The sequence below is a fragment of the Rhinoraja longicauda genome, chromosome 7, assembly GCF_053455715.1.
Source record: "Rhinoraja longicauda isolate Sanriku21f chromosome 7, sRhiLon1.1, whole genome shotgun sequence".
Classification (NCBI taxonomy): Eukaryota; Metazoa; Chordata; class Chondrichthyes; order Rajiformes; family Arhynchobatidae; genus Rhinoraja; species Rhinoraja longicauda.
The window spans coordinates 26,444,533-26,472,322 of record NC_135959.1 but is presented as its reverse complement, the minus strand read 5'-3'; the positions used below and the strand labels follow the sequence as shown (position 1 = coordinate 26,472,322).

The window sequence follows — 27,790 nt, the reverse complement described above, 5'->3', positions numbered from 1 at the left end:
AATGTAAAAATTGTCCCTAGTGGGTGTAGGATAGTGTTAATGTACGGGGATCACTGGGCGGCACGGACTTGGTGGGCCGAAAAGGCCTGTTTCCGGCTGTATATATATGATATGATGATGATAATACATTTTTGGGGGATGGAAGCAGAGATAATGATGCCATAGCACCAGCAGCAAGTCACTTAGTACTCACCATTGATTGATGTACGAATAATTTTCTCACTAAATTCTCATCCATTTGCCTTTGGTGACATAGGCATCACATGAGACATAATAAACCAAGTAGATTTTATCGCCTCTGGCAAAATCTCCTCCACAGCCTCCAACCTTATAGTTTCCCAACCCTGTACTGCTCGTTTCAATCTCCTCCGTAAAATCCTCGACCAGGACTGCCCTGACAGACACATTGTTTCTGCCTGCTCCTGCCCTATCGATCTCCTCTCCAATCCCTCGATTTTATTGTCTCTCCCTTTGTCAAGTCCCCTCCAATCTACATCCAAGACCCCCAACACACTCCTCACCAGTTCAAGGACTTTTGATTTAAGGGCCCCATCTTTACCAGGAACACTCAGTCTCTTTACACATCCATTCCTTATCAGAAAGGTCTTGGGGCCCTGCTGTTCTTTCTTGAACAGAGACCCAATCAGTTTCCCTCAAATAACACTCTCCTCTGCGTGGCGTAACTTGCTCTCACCCTTAATAACCTCTTTTTTTACTTCCCTCACTTTCTTGAAGTCAGAGGTGTAGCCATGGGCATTTACATGGCCCCAGCTATGCCAGTCTTTTTTGTTGGTAACGTTGCACACTCCTTGTTCCAAACATACCCTGGCACCATTCTTCAACTCTGCAACATCGACAACTGTATCGGGGCCAGCTTCAGCACCTCCACAGTACTGATTGATTTCATCAACTTTACTACCAACTTCCACACTGCCCTTAAATTCACTTTGAGTATCTGACACGCTCTCCCCTTTCTCGATCTCCCTGACTCTAAGACATTGAATAGTATCAACTAATGTCTGTGCAAAGCCACTGATTCTCACAGCTTCCTTGACTCCTCCAACCTGCCTCTTGCAAGGACTCCATATCTTGCTCTCAATTTTGTCTTTTTCTGCCACATCTGCTTCCAAAATGAGGCCTTAAACTCCAGGACATTTAAGATGTCCCCTTTCCTCACCCATATCTCATCTATATAATGTAGTTCTGCTCTTACCCCGAGCTGGCACAAGGATAGAATTCTCCGGGTTGTCAGTTTTGATCCCACCAGCTCCTTGCTTCACTCATCCTTTCCCTTTTAACTTGACCCTCCCAGGTACTTTCCTCTGCAATTCCAAGAGATATAACACTTGGCCTATAACACTATAACACCGCATTCCCCTCCTCCTTCCCAGATCTCCCTCTATCTTCCTGTCTCCACCTATATCCTTCCTTTGTCCCGCCCCCCTGACATCAGTCTGAAGAAGGATCTCGACCCGAAACGTCACCCATTCCTTCTCTCCTGAGATGCTGCCCGACCTGCTGAGTTACTCCAGCATTTTGTGAATAAATCGATTTGTACCAGCATCTGCAGTTATTTTCTTAGACTAGGCAATGTTTTTACTGAATAATTATGCTCTTGTCAGCCAGCCCTATTAGATCTGCTGGTTGATAATCATGTTAACTCCTGTTCCCATTCCCTTACTAAGCTTTTTGTCTTTGGTCTCCTCTATTTCTAAAGTGAGGCAACATGCAAATTGGAAGAACAGCACCTCATATTCCACTTGGGTATCTTACAACATTGGAATCTCTAATAATAATACCTTCCTCCCCCCAGCTCTCTTTTCCCTGCACAAGTGCACGCACATTTCTCTCGCCATCATGTCACTCTGGTCCTTTCTCGTTTTTTATATGTTCATCTTCCATCGAGTCCACATACCTCTTTTATTCCCCCCCTCTTTGCACTCGTCCTCTTTCACCCATATCCCACCATCTGAATTTATATTTCACCCTTTTTTTCTCTTATCTGACGTCTGTCTATTTGTTTCCTTTTCACCTCTAGTCATTATCACTTACCCTACTCATTTGCCAATCCTCCCCTTCGCCTGCCTCCCTATCACTTCACAGGCTTGTTCCACCCCCACGTCTCTCTTCAACCTTTCTCCCCTCCTACTCTAATCAGTCTGAAGGACTCTGACCCAAAATGTTATCTGTCCATTTGATCTGCAGATGCTGCCTAACCCACGGAGTTCTCCAGCACTTTGCTTTTTGAATTAAAATATTTAACTAAGTCCTATTGATTCAGGTTTATGGGATGGGTTGGTGGTTGTTGCTATTAACTTCAAAGTGATTGTCTCTGGATTGGTGCAACTGCTAAGTTTCTAATCAGCAGATCAGAATAAATTTGGCAATCTGTACCATTACGTTATTTTATCTTTTGACTTATTACCCATTTGATAAAAATGCGTACTCTTAAATTTAAATATAAAGAGTTTATTTGCCTATGAAATGTTTTTGCATGAGAATATTTAAATTGGATCATTTGAATCAATTAATTATCAAATTGTTCTGATCGGGAACATAATTCCAAAAGTTAATAAAGCGGCGTTTAAAATGTTTATTCTTTCTTTAAGATGAAGAATGCTGCAACTAAGAATGCTTCAAAGCCAACAGGTAAAGTTGTTGGGATAATTAAACGGAACTGGAGACCATTCTGTGGTATGATTTCAAAGTCAGCAATTAAAGAGGTGAGTCTAAAGCTGTTTGGTTAATATTATAAAGTGTAATTCTTGAATAGAAGTATACATGTTTATTACCTGTATTTTTATCTGTATTTCAAGTCAACAAGGCATTTGTTCACACCGGCAGACCGCAGGATCCCTAGGATTCGAATAGAAACACGACAGGCTGCTGCACTTGAGAAGCAGAGAATAATTGTGGTCATTGATGGTTGGCCAAGAAATTCTCGCTATCCCAATGTAAGTTTATCGGTTAAGCATTTTTGTTTTGCTTACATAGGCTGTAATCAAAATAACATATTACGGCTCAAACTCAAGCAGTGTGTACTGTCCTCCGTATTTAGAAAATTATGATTCAGTCTGCCTATAATTTAACTAAAATAGCGAATATTTTGTTCTATATTCACAACTGCTATATTAGACAACCATCGGCTCTTGTGAGTTTGAAACAACATATTAAAATTATTTAAAAATTAATTAGGATCAGCAACTAAGTGTAATTGGTCCCATAATGTAATTGCTCCACCTTATTATTTATTCTACATAAATGAATGGCTACATATTTTATTATATTGTAGAGCATTTGCCATGTCCTTGAATATTCAGTTCATCAGCCTCTCTCCCTGTAGCTTTCCTCCATCTTTCTCACAGCTCAAATTGCCACCTGGCTTTGTATTGTCAGCAAACCTGAATGTATTCCTGTTGATCCCTTTGACCAAATCATTGTTAAATATTGTGAACAGTTTGGACTCCAGCATCAATCCCTCTGGATTACACAGGAGACAACCTCTCAACCTTTGTTTATGAAGGGAAGTAGCATGGTGAGCCTCACACCATGTGATAGGGAATCTAGAGCTCTTAAAGATAGCGGAGTCAAGGGATATGGGGAGAAGGCAGGAATGGGCTAGCTCGAAGGACCGAATTCCTGCACCTATTGCCTATTGTCTATTGGAGAGGATTCGACAGGATACGATATGCATTTGGAAAAGAATGGAGTAAATAAGGAAAGTCGGCATGGTTGTGTCTGCGCCAGGTCACGTCCGACTAACTTGTTTGTGTGGAATGAGATGGTAATAAATTTTATGGATAAGGGTAAGGCAGTGGATTTTGTCTACATGGATTTTAGTAAGGTATTTGATAAAATCCCAATTGGCAGGCTGATCCAGAAGATGAAGATGCATGGGATTCTGAACTAGCTTACCCAATGTGGTTACAGAAAGTGAAGAAGGCTGTCAAAGTTACAGCCGGATTTAGATCAGTTCTAGATATGGACAGAGAAATGGGAGTTTAATCCAAGCAAGAGTGAGATGCTGCGGTTTGAGAGGTTGAATGGAAGGGGGAAATATGCAGTTATTGGCAAGATCTTTAACACTATTCATATACTTAAAAATCTTGGGGTCCAAGACCATAGCATTCTGAAAGTGGCACCAGGAATAGATGGAGTGGTAAGGAAGACACATGCTATACTTGTCTTCATCAGTCAATGCATTGAGTATAAGAGGAATTGTCTAAAACCTGAAAATTCAACTAGAGTCCACGCCTATGCTTGGCCAATAACTCTCAATGGAAAGTATATCTGGTTAAGGTATTGGGAAGGAAATATATGGCTTGTCAGTTCTTATAGCTGAATAGATTTCTGACACTTGGTGTCGATATGCATGCTTGCACCATAGCTGCCTGTTGCATGTACTCGAACATCTTTGGTCCCATCAGAATTATTATCCTCTCGATTCTGAAATCAGGAGAGAGAAAAGAAAATGGACAAAACAGTATGATTTGAAAACTATATACTGTGATGAACTTTTACAGGGCCACTTTGTCAGAAGCCTCGGAAACGCTGGCGATAAAGAAACAGAAACTGAAGTTCTTCTGTTGGAGCATGATGTCCCCCATCTACCTTTCTCACAGGCTGTTCTTAGTTTTCTACCTAAGATGCCTTGGGAAATCACAGAACAGGTATTGTGTTAAACATTACACATTATTTATTAACTTGAAGATAATGATTTTGAAAGCAAAGAACAAAAACTTAGCTATCTTGCCATTTGGATGCAAATATAGATAGAGGCATGTCATTTAATTCAGCTTTTCTAACTGTTGTGGATGTGGGCTAAAATGGGTCAAAGTCATTACAACCCAGAATAAAGAAAACTCAATACAATGTTCAATTTAAGTGAATGTGTTGGCAATCAAATATCTTAAATTCAACACATAATAGATTATAAATATTTATAATGGTAAATATAAAAACTAAATCTGCAAACAACTTCTGAGTAATTCTGTGAAGTGCATAAAATATATTTAATTTAAAAAAAAAGATAAATTATGGTTTCAAGGAAACATAGCTGTTTTCAATGAAGGACAAGTAAACAAATACCCCCTGATCAATCCAATCTGTCATCTGCAAAATTAAGTAAACCTGGTGTATTATAACTGATTAATTGCCATATCCCTGGTGCGGCTCGGCTGCGGGACTTTTCACCGCTGGTGCGGCTCGGCTGCGGGACTTAGCTGCGCAAGGCTTGGTCGCGGGCCTTTCATCGCCCGGTTCGGCCGCGAGACGTTTCAGCGCCCGGTGCGGGGACTGTGCGGGTCGGTCGGGGACGAGCTGTCTGTCCGTGGGCGTGGGGAAGAGAGGGGAAGTTTGTTGCCTCCATCACAGTGAGGGGGTGTTTGGAGTCACTGTGATGGACGTTTGTGTTGGGGTTATGTGTCTTGTGTTTTTTTTTCTTTTTGTTTCTATGACTGCTATATAGTTTCGTTCGGTACTTCGGTACCGAACGACAAATAAAGCTCTGTTATACCTGTTATACCTGTTATGATTTCCTTAAAAAAAGTGGTAAATGGATATAACCAGGATAATTCTTCAGAAGAGGGTGAGGGTGGCAGGTGAAAAATGTGCAGTTTTTTAATTTTTCTGATCAAAATAATCAAAAGATATCTCGACGATCATTGTGACTGATTTACCTGAAGTAGCGACCATTTGTGGGTAATAATATCTGCGTCAGTCAGCAATAGGTATACCTGTAACTTAAAAAAATTCATTGATTTGGCATTGTTCACATGAAATAGCTACCTCTTCAGAGATCTCTGTTCTCCAGGAAAAGAACCACTTCCTGACATAAACTAAAACTTGCTTCATGCAAAATTAAATTGACTCCCATTACACGCAACCCTGGTGTGCTCGGGAGGTTTTGTATTCTTAGAAAATGGTCAGCATCACAAGTTTTTGCATTACAAAGCCACGTCATCCGTGTGAATCGAGAATCAAGTTGGAATTTTTTTTTCTACATAAATTCTGTGAAAATTTTATTCTGTGTCTTAGATATTTAGGGAGACTTTTGTGAATTCTGTAAGGGCAAATTTCTGTAATCCGAATGCTTATAACATGGCATCGCCTGCACCTCCTGACCTAGTTACAGTCAGAACCTTTCATCCCGAACAGAATCTGTTCCCTTTCTCTTATGTATCAATCAAACCATCTTGGAGTCTGCTTCATTAAAAATTATAATCTCAACTTTTGATACTAAAGCAGCTTTATACTAACCGTCTTTCCACACTTTCCAATCTAGTATATGAGGAGATCAAGGCATGGCACAGTATTTGTAAATAAAATTCAACAAAGGTCATGTACAAGGACAAACTAGTATGTCCTATAATGTACTCAGTAGTACTATTAATGTATCTCAATATTCTTTTACTTCTCATATTACTTATTTGATGAAATTCATCCACTAATCTGCCGTACTAAATTGCAGGATTTGAAGAAACGGATGGATCTAAGGCATCTCCATATCTGCAGTGTGGATCCTCCTGGATGTACTGATATTGACGATGCTCTGCACTGTAGAGAATTAGAGAATGGAAATATGGAGGTAAATTTAAATCTTTCTTGATTCTTGAAAAAACAATTTGTTTTAAGAGAAAGTTACGAAGAGACATCAGAAGCAAAAGAATTGTATAAAAATACCAGCAGCCAAATAGAAAAAAAGTTAGAAATAAAGCATCGACAAGAGATATCTTGATGCCCTGAGTCCATTTAGTTCTGCTGTCATAGTTTTCAGACCATGAAGTTATGGCAAACATACATTTTAAGTACAGCCTCATAATTACAGACCTCTTTATAACAGATTTTGACTAGCAGATGGAGTGTCCCCACAGTAATCAGACACCACTATCTCTTGAAGAAAAAGAGGCTGCAGGAGGTCATGAAAATTGACAAGCAATTGCTTCAGTTGACACGTGCAGTGATACTCTATTAAGCAATGTAACAAAAAGCCTTTAGTATTTTTTGCTTGCAGTAACAAAACTACATTTTTAAATGTTAAGAAGAACTTTGTATTTAAAACCAACTTGTTTCACAGGGTGACCACTGGGCGGTTGGAGTGGTCACTTGGTTATAGTTATAACCTCACTTGGTTATAGCAGACAATCAGCAATAATGGGCACCATTTTCGCCTCTTCCCCCAGGGTCCGTCACAACAAGAGTTATCTGTAATAACTAGTTTTGTTGTGCACTGTCTTTTGAATTAAGCAGGTTTGAGAGATTGACTGAAGTACTGAATGCGAATAATGTGAACAGTTGGTTATCTTCAATTTCAGGGTAAATTGGAGATGAAAGTGAAGTGCAAGTATTAAATTAAGAGCTATTCTCTGCAGGAACCTGTTTTAGTTACAATATTTTACACACTGGTGCATCAGAATGGGACGTTAATGTTTCAGACTTCATCTCTCTCGCATCTGATCATTGCAGTGGCACAGTAGTTTACAGTTGCTTACATCAACTTATTCCCAACTCAGACTCAAAGTTAAATATTGAGCAAATTGGAACTCCTGGGGGCAATTTAATTTAATGTGTTTCTATTTCTGAGCAGAGAATGGCTTTGGAATGCAGCAAAATAATTCACTGAGTAATGATAGGAAAATAAGTAGGTTCCTGCAGTAATAGATTTCTTAATGCTTCAGACATGATAACTGATCATTTTTTAATTTCTAATTAATTTGTTATATTTTTGTAATGTGTTACTATGGCTGGATGTAAGACGTAAAATGCCCCCGCGTTAGTCCTATTCTAGTATTGTGGGTCCGCATCTCTACAACAAACATGTGATTTATAAATTGGAGCATTGTTTAGCTCTCTTATTTAAATCTGATACTTTAGGAATAATATTGTTCATGCAGGTTGGGGTACATATAGCAGATGTGAGCCATTTCATTCGTCCAGGAAATGCACTGGATCAAGAGTCAGCAAATCGGGGAACTACCGTTTATCTTTGTGAAAAGGTATGTATGCTACAGTTCTGATTCTAATTTTAAATAATTTTGCCATGCACTGTTTATCATTAGACTTGGTTCATACATAGGTCTAATTATTAGACAAACATCGGATACAACTCTGTGGTGTACATGGGTAGAATAAATGTTTGTGCTATTCAATTGATTAAACTGGGAGTCCAATTGTTGCATTGTTCTATTTCTATGATTTCATTGGGTGCAGTAATACAGAATTGTACTATTATTAATAATTCAGATATTTCTATTTTGCAATAGAGAATTGACATGGTTCCAGAACTGCTCAGCTCGAATCTTTGCTCTTTAAGATCCAACGTGGAGAGGTGACTTGGTTTTCTATGTATGCCCTAAATTCATACTTGCTTGTTTTCTAACCTTTCAACTCGACCCTTGATAAGCTCTCAGTTAAAGACGAGTGCACGTTATTTATTTTTGCTCCTCCAACCAATTAATTATAGTGAGAAAATTAGTTGATATCTAACCTACGCCATGTTTACCAAATTAACAGTAAAATGATGATATGCCAGAGAATAAATCCTACACACCCTCAAGCTAAAAGTAGGACATCAAAATAAATCACTAATAATTTTCAAAATGTGTTCATTTTTGAAAGTTATGACAATTTGGTATATATTTTTCTTTCACAGGTTTGCATTTTCTTGCATATGGGAAATGACACACAATGCTGAAATTCTACGTACTACGTTTACAAAAACTATAATTAATTCTAAGGTAAAGTAACTTTTATAAATAGTTTATCTGGGAATTCCTTTCAGTCAGTTGCAAATTATGTTGGTTAAGTCCGCCAAGGCATACGGGATATCCCGGTTGCTAACTATTTTAACTCCCCTTCCTATTCCAATGCTGACTTTTCTGTCCTGGGCCTATTGCATTACTAGAGTGAGATCACATGCGAACTGGAGGAACAACACGCGGTATTTCATTTGGGTAGCTTACAATCTAACGGTATGAATTTTGAATTCTCCAATTTTAAGTAAACCTCTAACAAACACCCCCTCCCCTTCTCTCCTACATCTCCCCCTTCCCATCCACCTCCCCCTTCCCATCCACCTCCCCCTTCCCTCCCATGTGGCTTACTTGGACTCTTGCTATTTCTTCCCTTCACAGCTCCCCTTCTTACTACTCTCCTCCCCCTGGCTTCACAATCTGCAACTTTTCAAAATGATCACTTACCCTCTCTTCTTATATCTGGCCTGTCAAAACCCCCCTCACCTGTGTCAACCTATTACCTACTGTGCTCTGTCCTGCTTCTCCCCTTTTTCAGCTTGCTTCTCACTCCTCCCCCCCCCGCAATCAGTCCGAAGAAGGGTCTTATCCCGAAACGTCAAGTTCTCGCCTCTCTATTCTAACACATTTCCATGTTCTCTAAAGATGCTGCCTGACGTGCTGAGTTACTCCAGCACTTGGTGACCTTAACCAGCCAGCATCAACCAACCTACATGTTGGTTAAGTGGTTGTGAAGAGAAAATTGGCAAGAGCTGAAAAGTTAAAAAACAAGGACGAGGACCAGAAAACTTCAACATCTATTATATCTCAAGCCATCGTCTTCCCCTTTCCCTCATCTTTCTCCTTCTCAAAGCCTCTCTCCTTATAGTCATTTCATCGCCCCTTCAAGGTTCCTTCCATCCTCCCATGGTCCAGTCGATCCCCTGTCAGCTTGAGTTGGTGCTGAGCATCAGTCACCCAGAGTCCTTGTTATAAGTACTGTAGGAAGGAAAGACCCAACTTCGCTCCTGCACCTCATTAAGAATGTGGGTTATGTATTCAGCCCAGGGGAGTTGGGGGATTGTGTCTAACTCAACAGAAGTGAATTTGGAAAACCTGTGAGGCAATTTTGGGAAGTATAATGGAAAAAATAAAAGTGACATTGTGCGTAGGGGAGAGGAAAGAGTCCAACACATTAACATGTTTGGCCTGCAGTCCAGAGCAATCTGGTAGCTCACAAGGGGGTTGTGGACTTTTTTTCATTTGGAAATGATTCTCTGGCTGACAGTATCCAGGATTAAAGCTTTACAAAAACTAGTTTATTACTTTGTCACTGCATTAATCATGTATTTTAATGATATTAATTGGCAGCTCTGAGCTATATTTCATTCTGAATCCGAAGGATGTATTCTATGAGCCATCGTTATCACCTGTGTGGACGTGATATTTGTAATTGTTTAATACTAGGTATAATATTTATGTTCCAGGCATCACTTACATATGTTGAAGCACAGATGAGAATTGATGATAAAAACATGATTGATGAGGTTACAAAAGGACTTCGATGCTTAAATAAACTAGCAAAAATTCTGAAAAAGCAAAGGATTGACAAAGGGTGAGATTTAAAGTAATTGATAAAACACCTGCAGCTGACGTAGAATATGTAACTCAGGGGTATTTCCACCACCTAATATCATACGTTATGGGTTCAAGTTCCATTTCAGCACCAAATCAAGGAGTCATTTGAACATTGTACCGAAGGAGTGCATTTCTGTCAGAAGTACTGTATTTTGGTTGAGGTATAAAATTAAAATGATATCTTAAGCTTCCAAAATGTGCAAAGCAGAATTTGAAGGAAAGTACCAAAGATGTCTCAGTAACTAGGTCAAACTGTGTACTACAACTAGCAGATAATATTGTTTTTATTTAATGAAAAAAAGATATACACAAAATGTTGATTTTATATTTCATCCAAATTGTGTAAGCATAAGACGCCATTTTGATTTTATATCTCATCTGAAAGACAGTACTTTTAACAGAAATACACTCCCTCAGTACCACATTTCAAGTGACTCCTTGATTTTGTGCTGGAATGGAAGTAGAAGCCATTAATTTCAAATCTGTATATTATTTTTGGCTGGTGATCAGTTCTTGAATAAGGCATTGGTAGTGGTTGGTTCGGTATTGGTTTATTATTTTTGTCAGGTGTACTGAGATACAACAAGAAACCTTGTTTTTCTTGCAATCCAGACAAATAAAACCACACAAGAGCATAATTAAGCCATACACAAGTTCAACAGGTAGTGCGAAGAGAACGGTAACAATGCAGGAAATAGCATTACGTCAACAGAAAAAGTGTAGATAAAAAATATGCAAGGGCTGCAACAAGGTAACAAGGTAGTGCGGGAATACATCCTCAGCATTTGGGATAAATAAATATCAGTTCTTATGGCTTATGTGACACAGAAGCTTTCTTCCCAAATAGGCTTGCCTGATCAGCCTTATTAAAGTGAGGGCTTGTAACAGGTAACTGGCTGTTTGAGATGTCACAAATAAGTATTAATTAGGCTGGTGAATTAATTTATTGTTTATTTTTATATTTTGTCTTCCAGTTTGAGCTATAAAGATCTACATGCCCTCTAAATGAAATCTGTTTTGTTTCAGTGCTCTCACGTTATCTTCTCCAGAAGTTCGATTTCATATTGACAGTGAGACTCATGATCCTATTGACCTTCAAGCAAAAGAATTAAAGTATGTACCTCAGAAGTAGAATTTAGGGTATCCTTGAACAAGTAGCTGCTCTATTGCAGAATTATTTGTTCAACTGTTATCATGGTTCGTGCTTACCAACTTTTAAAAACAATTGTATTCTACATTAAATTTTTAAGCAGTTGATGTTCTCAAATGGTGTTGCAGATCAATTTATTTAATTAATACAACTCTTGAATATTGATTTTGTAAATCCAAATACATTTTGTCCACAAATTATTTTCAAACCATATTGTAAAGTGATTTTAGTTTGTTACACTTCTGTATAAAGGCAAATTTCCTTTATAAAACCTTTGTAAGCTGCAAATAACATGTATTACTTAGAATGTTTTCCCTTTCATTTCATGTCTTTCAATCCAAATATGGTCAGTTCTCGGTATTATTCAAATTTTCAATCAAATTCTGACAAAAATATCCAAAAGTCAAAGAATTTGAAATAAGGTCAAGGCATGAGTACAAGAAGGACGGCTTTGCTTCCATTTTATAATTGAAGTGGAAGTAAAGTCAGTCCTAAGCAACATCATTGAAAACAAATATATCCCATCTTTTTTTCTGAAGAACTAGTTTTTTGCTTAATTGTTAAAAAACAGAATAGGTTTTATAATCTAAGATAACATATTATTTGCTTCAAAAACAGGGAAACCAATTCAATGGTAGAGGAGTTCATGTTGCTGGCAAATATCTCAGTTGCGCAGAAAATTTATGAAGAATTCTCAGAATGTGCACTCCTCAGAAAGCATCCAGCACCTCCTCTCTCTAACTACGACATCCTTGTGAAAGCAGCAAGTTCCAAAGTGAGTAAAGGACATGATAACGTATTGATTGAAATGTTTCCTAATTGTTTGAGATTTGAATAAAGTGTACTTTTCAGATGCTGTCTCATTGGAGAAAATTTGACCAAGTGCAAAGACGAATCCTGAATATGGATGAAGAGGAGAAATGGGACAGTCAAATTCTCTGCACATTTTTAATTTTCTTGCTCTTATAAATAACCCTTTGATCCCTTTTTCCTCTTGCTCTTAGCTAGCCTTCTTAAATGCATCAGCAATATCCCATCATTGACTGTAATTGTGGCATCCACCCAGTGTTTATTCTAAATTCCTTATTTGATTTCACAGTGACTACCCTGCATTAATGTCCTCTGATATAGCTCTGGCCCACTTAGCAGGGCCCCAGTCTGGTGCTCTCCATCCATTTGCCAGGGTCCCTGTTCCCTCGCTTTTTCATATGTTTGTTTTGTTTAAGATCAAGAAACATTGTTCTATATTCAGGAAGTGTTAAACAGACCTGGTGTAATCTGTTTACTATCCTTCTAATGAGATAATCTGTGTATTTGTTGCAGCCACTAGAATAGGATCTACAATTAGAAGCCTTTCAAGAATAGCTCACAGATATTTAAAAAAACCCAGAAATAAATCTGATGAATGAAATTCAACAAATGGACAGCTGAAATGTACATGTTGGTATTTAGTTAAATGTTGATTTTTTTCCGATATTGGTGAAGCTATCTGAGTCCAATTATGACCTCTAGTGCTGACTGTGGAGTTTGCAGTTTTCCTGACCATTAATATGTAGCTGAATCATAGAATCTTGGTTGTGGCGGGGAATCGGTGGGAATAACTTTGATAGGATTAGTATAAAAATGGGTGCATCATGGTCAATGCGAAATCAGTGGCTGAATGGCCTGTTTCTGTGCTATATATCATTATGTATTAAATAGCATAAACCCTTTTTAAAAACTAAACACAAAATATTTGTGATCTGTTTCCTATATTTCTCAGAATTTAATTATCCAGACAGATTCAGCAAAGGCTCTGGCAGGGTCTTTGGATAAAGCAGAGGTTCCAGGATCCCCATATTTGAACACACTCCTGCGAATCCTAACCACGCGTTGTATGATGCAGGCTGTGTACTTTTGCTCAGGAATGGACACCGACTTTCACCATTTTGGTCTGGCTTCACCCATCTACACTCACTTCACATCACCAATCAGAAGGTATACATATTGTACTAAGCACTTATTTAATCTTCAGTATAGCAGCAAAATAAATGACCATATACTAGCAGTCCACCCCATGACGAAACTTCATTAATGAAAACAGTCTTATTATGATGTGATTGCTTAGATGTGTGCTGCAGACCAAGATAATTGTGGGAGAAATGATTCTTCTGTTTTGTTGGAATGGATTCTTAAGGACAAATTGTATTTCCTCAATTGTACTTCCTTATTTAACATGGAGCATATTGAAGTATGATTCTTGTTCTTAAAACTGCAAAGTTTATTTAGCTGGATGTAGGTAATGCTGTTCTTAAAAGGTTATATCCAATTAGACTATTGACTAAATGCCAGTTATTTCTTATTTAGTGTTTCACTGTATAAATATCAATCTGATTTCTGAATTGGTCCAAGGAGAAGCTACAATGCTGATGACACATAAAAAGCGCTTCCCATAAAGATCCAACAATCCCAGTCATAGGAACTTTTCCTTATCAGATGATTGCTTCTGTTGGATATCAATTCCCTGTCACCCTGGTTCTGTGATGCCATTCAGCTGACTGAGCAATCAATCCGTAAGAATACTTGCAAACAGGAAACCATTTTGAATAATGTTTTAAGCATTACATTAAGCATTGTATAACGAGTATAATACGCATATTTGCCAAAGTAAAAGCTGAAGTAGTATAAATGAACCTAAATTTTTTAAAAAGAACAATCCGTTACAATCTTGTGATTTTCAGAGCTAGGTAGTCCCAAAAGCTGTATTTATGATTTTCTGTATCATGAATGTTCACTTTGACCGTATGTAGTTCAGTATATTTTTTATTGTGAAGCTATTTTGTAATAATTTAAAAAGTGCATTTGTTCAGTTGGTTTCCATCCATTCTATAAAAAAGCATGTAAACATCGTAGCCTGAAAGGTATGATGGATCAATGATTGTAGCTTCAGGTTTTAGAAGTAAACTGTACATATATGAAAATCCCAAGGCTGCTGTTCTTTTCAGCAGTCTGAAGAAGGGACCCGACTCAAAATGTCACCTATCCATTTCCTCCAGAGATGCTGCCTGACCCGCTGAGTTTCCCCTGCAGTTTGTGCTTTTTTTTGTAAACCAGCATCTCCTGCTCCTTGTTTCTCTAAAGGAATATTTAGGATGGCACTAAAAATCTTGTGTTGCTTCATAAAGATAGGAGAGCCCAATGAAAACAACAGGAGTGCATCTCCTCTCATGCCACCTGCCCACCCACGCTATCTGTCACAGATGTGTACATACTCCATTACTCTCAAGCCATCTCACAATCTATAGAATAGGAGTGGAAACCAATCATCCTTGATTCTGAGACTGTCCGAGAAGAAGAATACTGCAAAATCTGGACCTTACATTTTACATATATGATGTTATTTGGATCTTTAATGTTCCTTTTGGATTTTCTGGCCAACATTTTGATGAATATTGCTTGATCATTGAGTCATTTATTTATCTGTGTTTTGCCTCATTGTAGATATTCAGATATAATAGTACATCGCCTCTTAGCTGTGGCAATTGATGCTGACTCCACCTATCCAGATATCATGGATAAACATAAACAACAAGCATTGTGTAATAACCTCAACTATCGGCACAAAATGGCACAATATTCCCAGCGGGCTTCAGTGGCATACCACACCCAGGTAAAACAAAATAACGACAAAATATTTACTCTTCATAAGTAATATATGTCGTTTTTCTTTAAACCTCAACATCTTCACATAGTAGAAATGTCCCATTAAAGAATCACTGTTTTGCATGTTTATTGGATAGGAAGTTTTTAGCAACTCAAGGATATGTAAACAATACATTTTGTTTGTACTTTTTCTTTTCTACCTTCTACTTATGCCCAATTCCTCATTGGTATGTAATATAAAGACAAAGCTGAAGCTATCCATCACTGTTTTCCAATCTAAAGTTCAGGATTTTTAAAAACTTAACCGTTCATTAATGTATTACAGCAATGTACAAGAATTACTATTTGATCATGCACATCCAGTTATGTAGACAATTGCAGCACATGATGCCATTTATGATCCATTCAAGCCTCCTATCTTATTCGAGTTTTATTTTTCTGAATTCTGTATCTGATTTGTTCGTAACTTCTTTGTACCGATGTCTTTAGTTTTGCTTTTCCATTCAATTGGGAATGTTTTCTGTGTCCACTCTACTGAAACCTTCCCGAATTTAGCAGATATCCATTTGATTAAACAATCAGGCAAGATGTTAACTTCCAATCAGGAGATACCACCTGTTGACCTGTCTCCCGTAGCGACCCTCACACTTCCAGACCCAGCCATCCATGTCACTATTTTATACATCCTCTTCAGTGTCCATATGCAAGTTAAACTTATACATAACATCCCAAAGTGAGGTCCTGCCAAAACCTAGCAGCTTATCTCACTCATAAAAAAAAAAAATTAACAAATAAATCTGATGGTTTCATGAACTTGATTATATTTTGTCAAACTTTTAATGATGTGTTTTGTGAGCCAAGACTCAGCATATACCTATCCTATTTAGATACTTTTAAAAGTTGTGCTTTTCTTTGGCAGTTTAATTGTGATCCTTTTTATTCTTGACCCACACATAATTACATTTTCCTACTTTTCAAACAGCTTGTGTGCATCAATGAAGCTAATTTTCATTTGTGATTAAAGTAGTCAGAACTTCTATTATGGCAATATTCTAGCTTTAAAGCAACTTATGTTGAATATATAATTAATATGCCAGTGAGTTTTGGATTTTACTTTGTTGTGCATTTACCACAAACTACTGAACTTGTTCTGTCCAATGTTATTACAGTTATTCTTTAAAAACAAAGGAATTGTTGATGATGTTGGTTACATTCTGTTTGTGAAAAAGAATGCTATTGTGGTGCTCATTCCAAAGTTTGGGTTGGAGGGAACAGTTTTCTTTGAAGAGAAAGGCAAGCAATCCCTAAAGATACAGTACAATGAAGAGGTACAGAAATTCTTTCCAATCCTTTTACAATTAACCATGGTGCAATACTTGAAGTGCTGTTTTATTCTTATCCTATAACTTTATACAAATCTTTCTTACAAAGGATCTGAGTTGATTTGTTTTGTTAAGCTGATTCAGGGATAAAAGCCCAACTATATTATGATAGATTTACTAAAATAAGTCCCTATTCCCATAATCTTTTGGAAGATTAAGAGTTGATCTCTGAAGTTTATAAAGTTCTCAGAGGGCATATTAAAATTTGCTTTATGAAATGAAAATGTTTAAAGAAAGCTGGAAACGTGAATTATATTGTATGAGTTGAAGAATGTGATTTTTAAATTATGAACAATCTTTTCATGATCTTAGACTCCATCTATAACAGTGGAAGGGACATTATTCAAAATGTTTGACAAGGTAACTGTGACAATCACAGTGGATGCATCAAATATTCAGCACCAGAAAATCAGAATGGGATTGGTTGATCCAGTGGTAAGCAATGAGTTTTGGTCAAATTAAATGTAGCAGGCTTTTCTACATGTATATGTTGCATTTATTTCAAATAAGCAAGCCTGTTTGTTTTTTTTGGTCTCGCCTCAATAATCAAAACAGTAAATTTGAATATTGCATCATTTTTTTTCGTTAAATTTCCCAACCAGACTTCTCTCCAATATGCTTTCAAACTACATTCCACCAACAATTCAGTCCTCTTTCCATTGTGGCCTGTGCTGTGTAGTCTTTCAAAGCATTTTCAATAGGTTATTATAAAGAGCTCTTCATTCAGTTCAGCTCAGTTTAATTTACCTCTGTGCTTAAACAGGATAAGACAAATTGTATTGCCTTCCCTCCTTCAACAAAATACATAACAGTCCAATGCCCAAAATAACTACCAAGCACTTGTATTAATTGCTTTGTTCCATAGAGTACGTCTGGTTGGTGAAAAAGCTTGAGGCAAACGAAGTGCTAAAATGAAAATCTCAAGTGATTTCTATTGTGTGTTGCCCAATTGGTCTGGTAGCATTGTAGGAAAGTACTGCAGATGCTGATTTAAATCGAAGGTAGGCACAAAATGCTGAAGTAACTCAGAGGGTCAGGTAGCATCTCTGGAGAGAAGGAAGAAGGTTTCGGAGGTCTCCGACTACATCCTATCTTGGTCCCGTCCCCTCACCTGACATCAGTCTGAAGAAGGGTCTCAACCTGAAACGTCACCCATTCCTTCTCTCCAGAGATGCTGTCTGACCAGCTGAGATACTCCAGCATTTTGTGTCCACCTTTGGTCAGGTAGCATCCGAGCAAATGGGATTTGTGGTTCATTTCTCTTAATTAGTATGACTGCTATTCAGTAACATCAGATCAGTTTCATCATTGTACAAACGTCATGTACTTTTCATAATTTAGATTGAACAGTTTACTGGTGGCTTAATATTTTATTCTTGCTATTTTAAATTGCTTCGTTGTTTTCAACAATTGTTTTTTTAGAATTTATTATTTACAAGCAAAATATTAAAGGGTTATTCATTTGAAAGCCAACTTTACTTCACAACTCAAATTTCTTTCTGTTCTATCACCTGTTTCTTAGTTGAAAGACTTCAGTGTACAAACTTTGAAAATTAATTTCTTATGACAGATTCCTGGAGTCAGCATCCCAAGATCTACTCCACAGCAAAGCAAAGCCAATGAAGAACCTATACTGAAGAAAGCCAAGCATATCTAGGAAGGTTATTTATTGGAATACTGATTGGCTTTTGCCTACTTCTGAATAATTGACTGCATGTATGCGGGAAGTCATTTGTAGGATGTTTTTGTAATTACATCTATTCTTTTGAATAAACTTTTATATACATTGTTCTTTAAAATCTTAATTCCAACTTTATTTTGGTTGGTGTGATCCATGTTTTGTGTCTTAAAACATTGATAAATTTGAAGTTAAAACAACAAAGGACAACATGAAAATAAATCTCCAGGTGCATGAATATTCCCATAAATCACGCACTTAAATCATAAACCTGCATGATTGCCTCAGTCCAAAGAGAATGCCTGTTTGGTGAAATTGGTCCTGCGTGAGTATAAACTAACCAAACAAAAATAATTGAATGTGGTTTTTAGTTTAAACACACTGTTTACACTAAGTAATGTTAGAACCCACCCTGCCAATAAGTAAAAGACTAAGTCATGTTAGAACCCACCCTGCCAATTGTTTGACTGCAGGATCAGTAACAGATTGTTGTTGAATTGAAATAGAACTTCAGCTCAGTCAGCACAATATTTTGCATCATCCTACTTCGACATCCATAAAGGTATTTTAAAATATCGGAAAGAAAATTGTTATCTTTAATGGTTTTTATCTGGATACAGTGTCAAATAAGTAAGTCAAGCCTCCTCATAATTGAAAGTAGCACAACTGAAGAACCTTAATGTTTTTCTCTTAAAACCAAGGTGATCTAATAGAGATCTTTCAAATTATGAAGGGTGTTAATAAATGGAAACATTTCTCACTAGGAAAAGCATAGAGAGGGGGCATTGTAAAAGTCATCAATGAATTCAATAGGAAATTTAGAACCTTTGAGAATGTGGAACTTGTTAACACAGTGGTTGAAGCAAACCATAATTACATAAAATTGTGCATGGAATAAAATTACATCTCTGTTCTTAAAAGTAGTATTAGATTAACTACTAATACAAAATGGCAAGTGGGTGCCAGAATAACATGGCTCTCGCTCATACTTGAATTCCTCTTTAAAACTCCTGGAAAATGGTAATTTGCAATTTGTCTTAAACTGTTGTTTCAAACCAGCAAAGTGTTGCAGGAAACAAGTTATTGATACCAACGTGAAGCTGCATTTAAATGGGTTTCAGAATTCTTCAATATGAAAATTACATTAAACCAGAAAATTTAAAAATACAATATTAAGAAACTTTATTAAATATTGAGATTTTTAAAAGTACATGTAGTTAAATTTCAGTACAAAATATTGCAAGTCGACCATTATAGATAGACCTGAGGGTCTAAATTGTAAACACGGGATTTGTTTTTTGCTATTTAAAATTTACTGAAATCAGAAGCAAAATTCAAATTAGAATCTTTGAAAAGCTATTTTGTTCAAATGCATACATGATTGTACTTATTTTGCAGTGCTTCCAAGAACTTTCTCAAGAGTGCTAAAATCGTGATATAGGTGCAGTGGCGAATGTTTGAAAAGATGGCAAGTTGCCATTGATTTTAGATTGTTAAAATAAAATTTTCAATTCATTCCTTCTCTATACAAAATAACTTTTGGGTTAAAGTACAATACATGCTAGGCTATTAGAACATAGTTGACTAATAAATTGAACAATGAGGCTATTTGCTTATGTATCAGATTCTATGAAAAATACAAGATTGGAATTGCTTTGTGCATGATTTATGGGTGAGCATCTGATCAGTAAATTCAGGCACCTTATAAATCACTTTATAAATAGCTTGTTTAAAACTGCATGCAATTAATATCTTTAGAACTGATCAGAGTTCTGGTGACTATATTTTCAGATTATGAGTGAGCCAGACTGAGACCTGTACAGTGAATGTTACATTCATAGTCAACAAATTCTAGCTTTAGAGACTATTTTTGCTTTAAAATTAAGACATAGAGCTATCGTCAATGTGTTCAGGTTCTTCCACTGTCATTTCAAGGGGTTGTCGTATAAAACAAGATGACTTCTCGTGTAGCTGAGGTGGAGAAAATATTGCTGCAAACAAAGAACAACATGTTAAAGGAAATTGGTTTGCATTTCAAATCCTTTAAATCTACCAATTTCAAAACATGGTCATTTGCTCTACCTGCACCCTATGACTTTAAACAAGCATCAGCTACTTGTCTGGGATTTTATTTATGGGTAATAATTACTCGATATATAAACTGACCATAGAGCCTCATTCGTAAGTCTGATTCTGAACCTTTCTGATCCACAAGTTCAGTTTCACTGGACAAAAATTTAATTAAGGAATTTTCCCGGTTCAAACCTGGTCTCATGAACAACATAAACATAGCACAAAAAGTAAGGAAATTTGTGTTTGGTAGATTATTTCTTTGTTGTAACAATGCTCCCAAGAAGACGACACCCGAAGAAGACCGTTTCCTCACCCTGTCAGCACTTAGGAACCGTAGGCTGTCTTCTACAGATTTGCAGGACGATATGGCCGACGGCTCTCTGCCCAGACAATTCGGAACAGACTGCACGCAGCCGATCTCCGGTCTCATAGGGCTGCCAGGAGGCCTGCCATGACTGCCCTTCACCGTCAGGCCCGTTTGCACTGGTGTCGGCAACACGTGCACTGGAACCAGAACATGTGGAGGAACGTTATGTTCAGCGATGAGTCCAGATTCTGCCTACGGCAGTTGGATCATAGGGTCAAAGTGTGGAGCAGACGCGGAGAACGCTATGCTGATTGCTGCACCGATAGAGTAACATCTTTTGGTGGAGGCAGTGTGATGGTGTGGGGCGGCATCTCCCTCACTGGAAAAACGAGGCTTGTCATCATTGGAGGCAATCTCAATGCAGAGAGATATCGAGATGAGATTCTGCAACCAGTGGCAATCCCATATCTCCACAGTCTGGGACAGAACTCTATCCTCCAAGATGACAATGCTCGCCCCCACAGAGCAGGGTTTCTCAGAGACTACCTCCAGAATTTGGGAGTGGAGAGGATGGAATGGCCTGCCAGCAGTCCTGACCTCAACCCCATTGAACACTTGTGGGATCAGCTTGGGCGTGCTGTTCGTGCCAGAGTGACCAACACAACCACGTTGGCTGACTTGCGACAAATGCTGGTTGAAGAATGGGATGCCATCCCACAACAGTGTGTGACCAGGCTGGTGACCAGCATGAGGAGGAGGTGCCAGGCTGTGTATGGTTCTTCCACACACTACTGAGGCTCCTGTTTATTAAATGAATAAATTGTTAAATTGCCAATATGTCTTGTTTCTTCAGACTTCAATCATCCAATCCACCAAACAACACCGAACAAGAGTCAATGGCAGAATAAGCTGTTTGGCATTGGCAGAGAAGATTTGGCAGATTTTTCATGGGCGCAACCCACATACTCAGCTCTGCTGCTCATCCCACAAATGCATGTTCCTTACAAATGTGGCACCATTTAAAAGGGAAATAAACAGGCTTTCCAACGGTATAAGGTTTATTGCCAAGAAGCATTGTTACAACAAAGAAATAATCTACCAAACACAAATTTCCTTACTTTTTGTGCTATGTTTAGAAGCAAATCTTCAACTGAACTCTTAAGAAAATTTAAACTGTCAATTGCTTATTTTACATAGCTAGTCAACAAGTCTAACTTCTTTCCCTCAGGTCTCCATGTGTCTACCACAAATCTTGTGTTCCTTTTCCTATCCACACCTTCAATTCTCTCTTGTACACATAACCCACTGTTGAACAAACTGATAGCACAATAGTCTGGGATCTTAATGACCTGACATTGCCCCATACCTTTCAAAATTATCTTCACTTAAATTCAACTGAATCTACTTTACACATGCAAAACCTCCAGTTTTTGTCCCTCAAATGCGATCCAATCTCATCACCAAATCCACACTTTAGCTTCTACCACTTGGATTTTCACCCCAGCCATAATAATGTTATGAATTCACCTGTGGCATCCTTTTTATCTCTGATGTATTCTTTATCATTGTATTAGCAATTCTTTTCAATCCAATAGGCATGCCTTTGCATGGTTTCATTCTTAAAATTTTTAAATCATAGAACACAATAGGACAGCAAGGAACACATGATACCAAGACCATTACCGCCTGCACATAATGCATATCCTTTCATATCCATGTATCGATCTAAAACTTTTAAATGTCGAAATCGTATCTGTCTCCACCATCACTCCTGATAGCATGCTTCAGGCACACGCAACCATCTGTGTGTAAAAGAAAAACTTGTCCCGCACATCTCTATGCTGCTCTTGCCTTAAAGCTCTGGCATTTGATATTTTCATTCTGGGAGAAAGGATCGGTGTCTACTCTATCTACACTTCTCATTTTATTTACTTTAATCAGGTCTAGTGTTCTACAGAAAACAATCCAAGTCTGTCCAAGCTCTTCTTGTAGCTAATATCTCCCAATGTAGGCATCACTTCTGGTAAAACACTTGCACCCTTTCCAAAGTCTCACCTGTAATGGGATGACCAGACTCACTCAGAATATTCGAAATGCGGCCTTCCCAAAGTCCTGTAAAATTCTATCATGACTTCCCGGCTCTCATATTCAATGCCCCACCCAATGAAGGCAAGCATACACTATGCCTTCTTTACCACTCTTTCATTTTTGTTGCCACTTCTAATGAGTCATGGAATTGAGCCCCAAGAACCCTCTGCATACCAGTGCCGTTAAGGGTCTTGCCATTAATTAGTTTTGTTTATCACAGTCACATGTACCAAGGTAGAGTAAAAAGCTTTTGTCTACATGAGATCCAGTCTGAAAAGACAATCTATCACCACAATCAGGATAAAGGATAAACCATTTAGTGCAAGATAAAGTGTGAGTAAAGAGTGCAAAGGCCTCCAATGAGGTAAATGGGAGGTCAGGACCACACTAACTGATGAGAGGACCTTTCAGTTGATAACAGATGGGAAGAAACTGTCCCAGAATCTGGAGGTATGCATTTTCAAACTTCTGTACCTCTTGCCTAATGGAAGGGGGGGAAGAGGGAGCGATGGGTGAGACTGGTCCTTGATTATGCTGAAGCAGTATAAAGTGTAGATGGAGTAAATGGAAGGAAGGTTGCATTGCTTGATGGGCTGGACTATGTCTACAACTCTGCAATTCCTTGAGGTCTTGGATGGAGCTGTTTCAGACTGTGATGCATCCCGAAAAAATGTTTTCCAAGCAAATCTGTAGAAGTCAGTGAAGATTTGTGGGGACATGCCAAACTTCCTAATCCTTGCAAGGAAGTAGAGGTGGCATGCTGTCTTGGCCATTGCTTTAAAGTGGCTGGTCCAGGACAAATTGCTGGTGATATTTATTCCCAGGCACTTGAGGCTTTCGGCCATCTCTACTTCAGCACCATCAATGTATATAAGGGTGTGTGTACTACTTCGCTTCCTGAGGTTAATCACAATCTCATTTGGCCAATATTGAGGGAGAGGTTGTTTTCTTGGCACCAAAGTACAAGATTCTCAATTTCCTATCTGTACATCTCGCCATTATTCAATATCTGGTCCAGTGCGGTGATGTCGCCTGCAAACTTGTCGATTGAGTTGTTTTGGTGTATGGCTGCACAGTTGTGAGTTTTAGTATAGCACGGGGCTGAGAGCGAAACAAAATCCTGGAGTATCTCAGCGGGACATGCTGCATCTCTGGAGAGAAGGAACGGGTGACGTTTTGGGTCAGGGGAGATGGAGTCTGGAGATATGAACGGGTAAGGTGAGAAAACAACAGATCAAAGCAGACGATAAGAAAATGTAGAAAGGTTCATTGTTGGCTGAGAGGAAGGTGACAAGGAGGCATACAATCAGTAAAATTAATCAGGACAGTGAAACTAGTCAGAGAACTAGGGTGAGGGAGGGATGGAAAGGGAAAGCAAGGGTTACTTGAAGTTAGAGAAATCAATTTACTGCTGGCCAAGCAAAATACAAGGTGCTGTTCCTCCAATTTGTGTTGGGCCTCACTCTGACAGTGGGGGAACCCCAGACAGAAAGGTCAGTGTGGGAATGAGAGGGAGAGTTAAAATATTTAGCAACTGGGAGATCAGGCCTAAGCGGACTGAGCAGAGGTGTTCAGCGAAATGATCGCCAAGCCTGCACTTGGTCTCACTGGGCTCCTTGCAGGGCACCAGTGTTGACAATTATCATAGAGGATGATTTGTCACCAATCCTCAATGATTATGGTCTGTTGGTCAGGAAATCGAGGATCCAGAGGGGACTGCTGACTCCCAAGTTCCCCAACTTTAGAGATGAGCTTGGTTGGGATAATAGTATTGAAAGCAGAGCTATAGGATTCGAATCGGAATGAGGTAGGTGACCTTTTTATCAAGGTTTTCCATGGATGAGTGTAGGGCTGGGGAGATGGCATCAACCGTGAACCTGTTGCAGCGGTAAGTGAGCTGCAGTGGACCGTCTGCTTGGTAGGCTGGAGTTAATATTTGCCATATTCAGCCTCTTGATCAGACCTCCCAACATTTGATTTTACAAATTCATAATTTTGATGTCCAAAATTCATAATTTTACATAAAAATTCATAATATGGCGCGTAATGCAACTTTTCAGCAAAAAAAAGGTATGCACGCCAAATGCACGTATGCGTTGCGCTACATTTACATGTGAAAAACGCCTATTATTTTTCAACAGTCTGTAGTTCTTGGACTACATGTACAATGCCAGGCCTATCATGAGTATATTCTACTATTATAGAAAGTTTATTGAACAGAAATACTTTTTACAACAAAGAAAAAATTGTTTTGTATTTTTTTTTCTATTTGGCTTTTTCCTTGAAGAGTTTCATTAAAAAAATTGCACATACCTAATTAATTGAAGACATACTTGCTCCAGTAGTCTTCAACAGCAAATCACAATGGTCCATATCCCCCCAACCATACTCCCCCCCCCCACACCCCTACCTTCCGCACCGCCCCATTCCCCCCAAATCCACTCCCTCACCCCTCCTCCTCCAACCACTCTCCCCCTCCCTCCACCCCCCCGACCCCCACTCCCCCCCCCATCCCCTCTCAATATCAACGGGCCTCACGCTCCGCAGCGAGGCGAGGCGAGGCCAGCGGTGAGGCAGGCCGGGCGAGGTGAGGCCAGCAGCGGGCAGGTGTTTTGCGGAAAAATGTGAGGCAAAATCAGAATGGCGGAAATGAAATAAGAAAGCGGAAACTTTCTGCCAAATTATGAAAGGGTAGGGAGATCTGCTTGATGCACTTCATGATCGCGGATGTCAAGCCACTGGACGGTAGCCATTAAGGCATGAGATTTTGCTTTTCTTTGGTGCTGGGATGATCGTGTTCTTCTTGAAGCAGGTGGGTACCTCAGAATGCAGTTGGAAGAGATTAAAAATGTCCCTGAACATTCCGCTCGTTGGACTGTGCAGTTCCTGAGGACGCCTTCCAGTTGCCTTCCGTTGGCTCACCGTCCGGCAGGCCAATCTTACTTCTGCAACTGTGACCATTGCAGAACTTGGACCTCAAGATCCCTCTGGGATGGACGACATCACCCCATTGGCCTTCGGCTCAAAGCGAGCATTGTTAATCATGGAAGGTTGCAGTATCACCAGCAATGCTAACTGACCGCTTTTTAGCCCATTCGAACTTGCCACAGTCAACGGGATTCAGGTTTGTCTTAGCATTGTCTCATGGAATGCTTGTATATTGAATAGGCATCACATCTACATCTGTAGTTCATCTTCAAATCCCTAGTACCATTACTTTCCACTATAGAGCTTTATTTGATGTCTCAATTATAAAAAGATCTCCAACTGCCCCGGCATTAAGACTGATCATGCCCAAGCATCATCAACACCTTCAGGCCACATCATCTGTACAATGGATTCCAGAAGCAAGCAATCTATTCTAAACTGTCAAAACCAATGACTTCTCTCGCCTTCCATTAAGTGCTTCTAGGATATACTAAAAACAATCTACTAACTGATGGAGTCCCTTGTCAAAGTGACTTAAGCTCAAAGGAAGCCACCAAGGAAGTAAGTGGAGTTGAAATGCAAAAAAAAACATCCAACAGATGCTTCCAACTCCAGCTGTGGCAGTGTGTGAGATATCCTCATGGAATGTAATCATCTCAAAACCCACAGAACAATGGTGGAAACAAGTCATTTGGTTGTACATTCAGAGGGGGACAGATTAGAGCAAGGGGAGTGGAGAAATGAAGATGGTTGATATCATACCAGCAGTTGGAAATAAAAATGTCCAGAGGGTAACCTTAACTGTTTCTCATTCCACCAAGTCACATATACACACACTAGTTGCTAAAGTGTAGTCTGTATCATCAATTCAACATTAATAACTACATCCCCCTATAACTTCACATATTATATCTCAGGGACCCTTACCATTCTTTTTAAGTATTCTACTTAATGTTTCTTCACAGGAATTTTTCCAAGTGTTCAGGTAACAAATGTTCTGGCTTAACACAATATCATGTGTTGTACACAGTCTGTTGACAGGAAAAGCCTTTTTTAAATTAGTGGACGAGTTTACTCCGAATACGTCTTTGTTCTCCTTGCACTCCGAGGTAGGAAAATCCTGGAATTCAAAAAATGTGCATTTATTTTTTAACCCAGAAAAGTAATTTCAATTGGAGACTACATTCTTTAAATAACACACAGGCAAATTGATTTATTGACAAAATAGGCCCTCATGTGAACATTTACTCAAAATAGACTCCTACAGATGTAACATACCAAATTATCTATTCTGTTGTGGAGATCTATAATCTTCTCTTTATATACCTTTGCTAATTTGCAAAGTAAATGATTTCTGGATTCACTTTTCCTGTTTGTCATAAAGGTCACATGCTTTTAGATACAAGCTAAAGCAACCATTTTCTCTGTGTTCATCAAATATAAAGCCAATTAATAGTCATTAAGGACCATAAGAATGGATAATCTGACAATATTTGCAAGTAGTTAAATATTTTTTTTCACATCACAGAAAGTAAATCAATGCAGAATATCCCTGGAAAATGTCCAGAAATTTTGTTTACAAAAGTTATTGAAGCTAATTCATGTAAAGATCTTGCAAAATACTATATATCTGTATCCAGGATGCTTCTTTAAAAAGAAGATAAGCTATTGTTTTGGCCTTTTAAGATTTGAACTGCTAATTGATAAAGTAAAATCCTCTTATCTATGCTTTGTACACAGTTTTATCATTTTTTATCCAATAAAGAAAACAAGTAACTGTTGGGATCTTGGACTATTGGACATACAAATTTATGTGAAGGTACAAAAAAAAGCAGTGTCAAATTTTTACCAATGAGGTGGGCAAGAAAACTAAATCCAAAGGATCACTCGATTAGACAATCACAAAATGTTAACCTTCCCCCAACTCCCGCCACAAGGCACTGCATATCAATTGACAGCTTTAAACACTGCTTTCCTTTCCTCAGTCTGATTGAAATTACTAATGTCAAGCAACAAATTTAAGGCTGGCAATTGAATTGCTTGGTTTCAGTTCTAATACTCAAATCTAATGAAAGCACAGAATTTATTATTATTTTGCCTTTTTAATAAAATCTCAGAATCAATCACAAAAAATAGAACAAAGAGGGAGGTGCTTTTCTCCTTCAAAATATTCAA

The 27,790-nt window shown here is 38.4% G+C and overlaps 2 protein-coding genes across 6 annotated transcripts in view; one reads left to right on the top strand and one right to left on the bottom strand.

Moving 5' to 3' along the window:
* dis3 (DIS3 exosome endoribonuclease and 3'-5' exoribonuclease) overlaps positions 1-18,325 on the top strand; it is a 30,598-nt gene extending 12,273 nt beyond the window's left edge. Inside the window, exons 7-21 of one of the 2 annotated variants that reach the window (XM_078402275.1) lie at positions 2,610-2,723; positions 2,817-2,954; positions 4,524-4,670; positions 6,470-6,586; positions 7,893-7,994; positions 8,262-8,326; positions 8,651-8,735; positions 10,217-10,344; positions 11,394-11,480; positions 12,136-12,292; positions 13,280-13,494; positions 14,998-15,166; positions 16,329-16,487; positions 16,854-16,976; positions 18,112-18,325. In XM_078402275.1, the coding sequence (XP_078258401.1) occupies positions 2,610-2,723; positions 2,817-2,954; positions 4,524-4,670; positions 6,470-6,586; positions 7,893-7,994; positions 8,262-8,326; positions 8,651-8,735; positions 10,217-10,344; positions 11,394-11,480; positions 12,136-12,292; positions 13,280-13,494; positions 14,998-15,166; positions 16,329-16,487; positions 16,854-16,976; positions 18,112-18,198 (1,893 nt within the window). In that variant the 3' untranslated portion in view covers positions 18,199-18,325. Of the gene's footprint in view, positions 1-2,609; positions 2,724-2,816; positions 2,955-4,523; positions 4,671-6,469; positions 6,587-7,892; positions 7,995-8,261; positions 8,327-8,650; positions 8,736-10,216; positions 10,345-11,393; positions 11,481-12,135; positions 12,293-13,279; positions 13,495-14,997; positions 15,167-16,328; positions 16,488-16,853; positions 16,977-18,063 lie in introns of both variants that reach the window. The other variant, XM_078402276.1, reaches the window with a different exon arrangement.
* Positions 18,326-18,957: 632 nt separating this feature from the next.
* bora (bora aurora kinase A activator) overlaps positions 18,958-27,790 on the bottom strand; it is a 29,614-nt gene continuing 20,781 nt past the window's right edge. For all 4 annotated transcript variants that reach the window (XM_078402269.1, XM_078402272.1, XM_078402270.1 and 1 more), the window contains exons 12-13: positions 26,543-26,735; positions 18,958-20,210 (exon numbers count right to left, since the gene is read on the bottom strand). In XM_078402269.1, the coding sequence (XP_078258395.1) occupies positions 20,101-20,210; positions 26,543-26,735 (303 nt within the window). In that variant the 3' untranslated portion in view covers positions 18,958-20,100. The remainder of the gene's footprint in view (positions 20,211-26,542; positions 26,736-27,790) is intronic.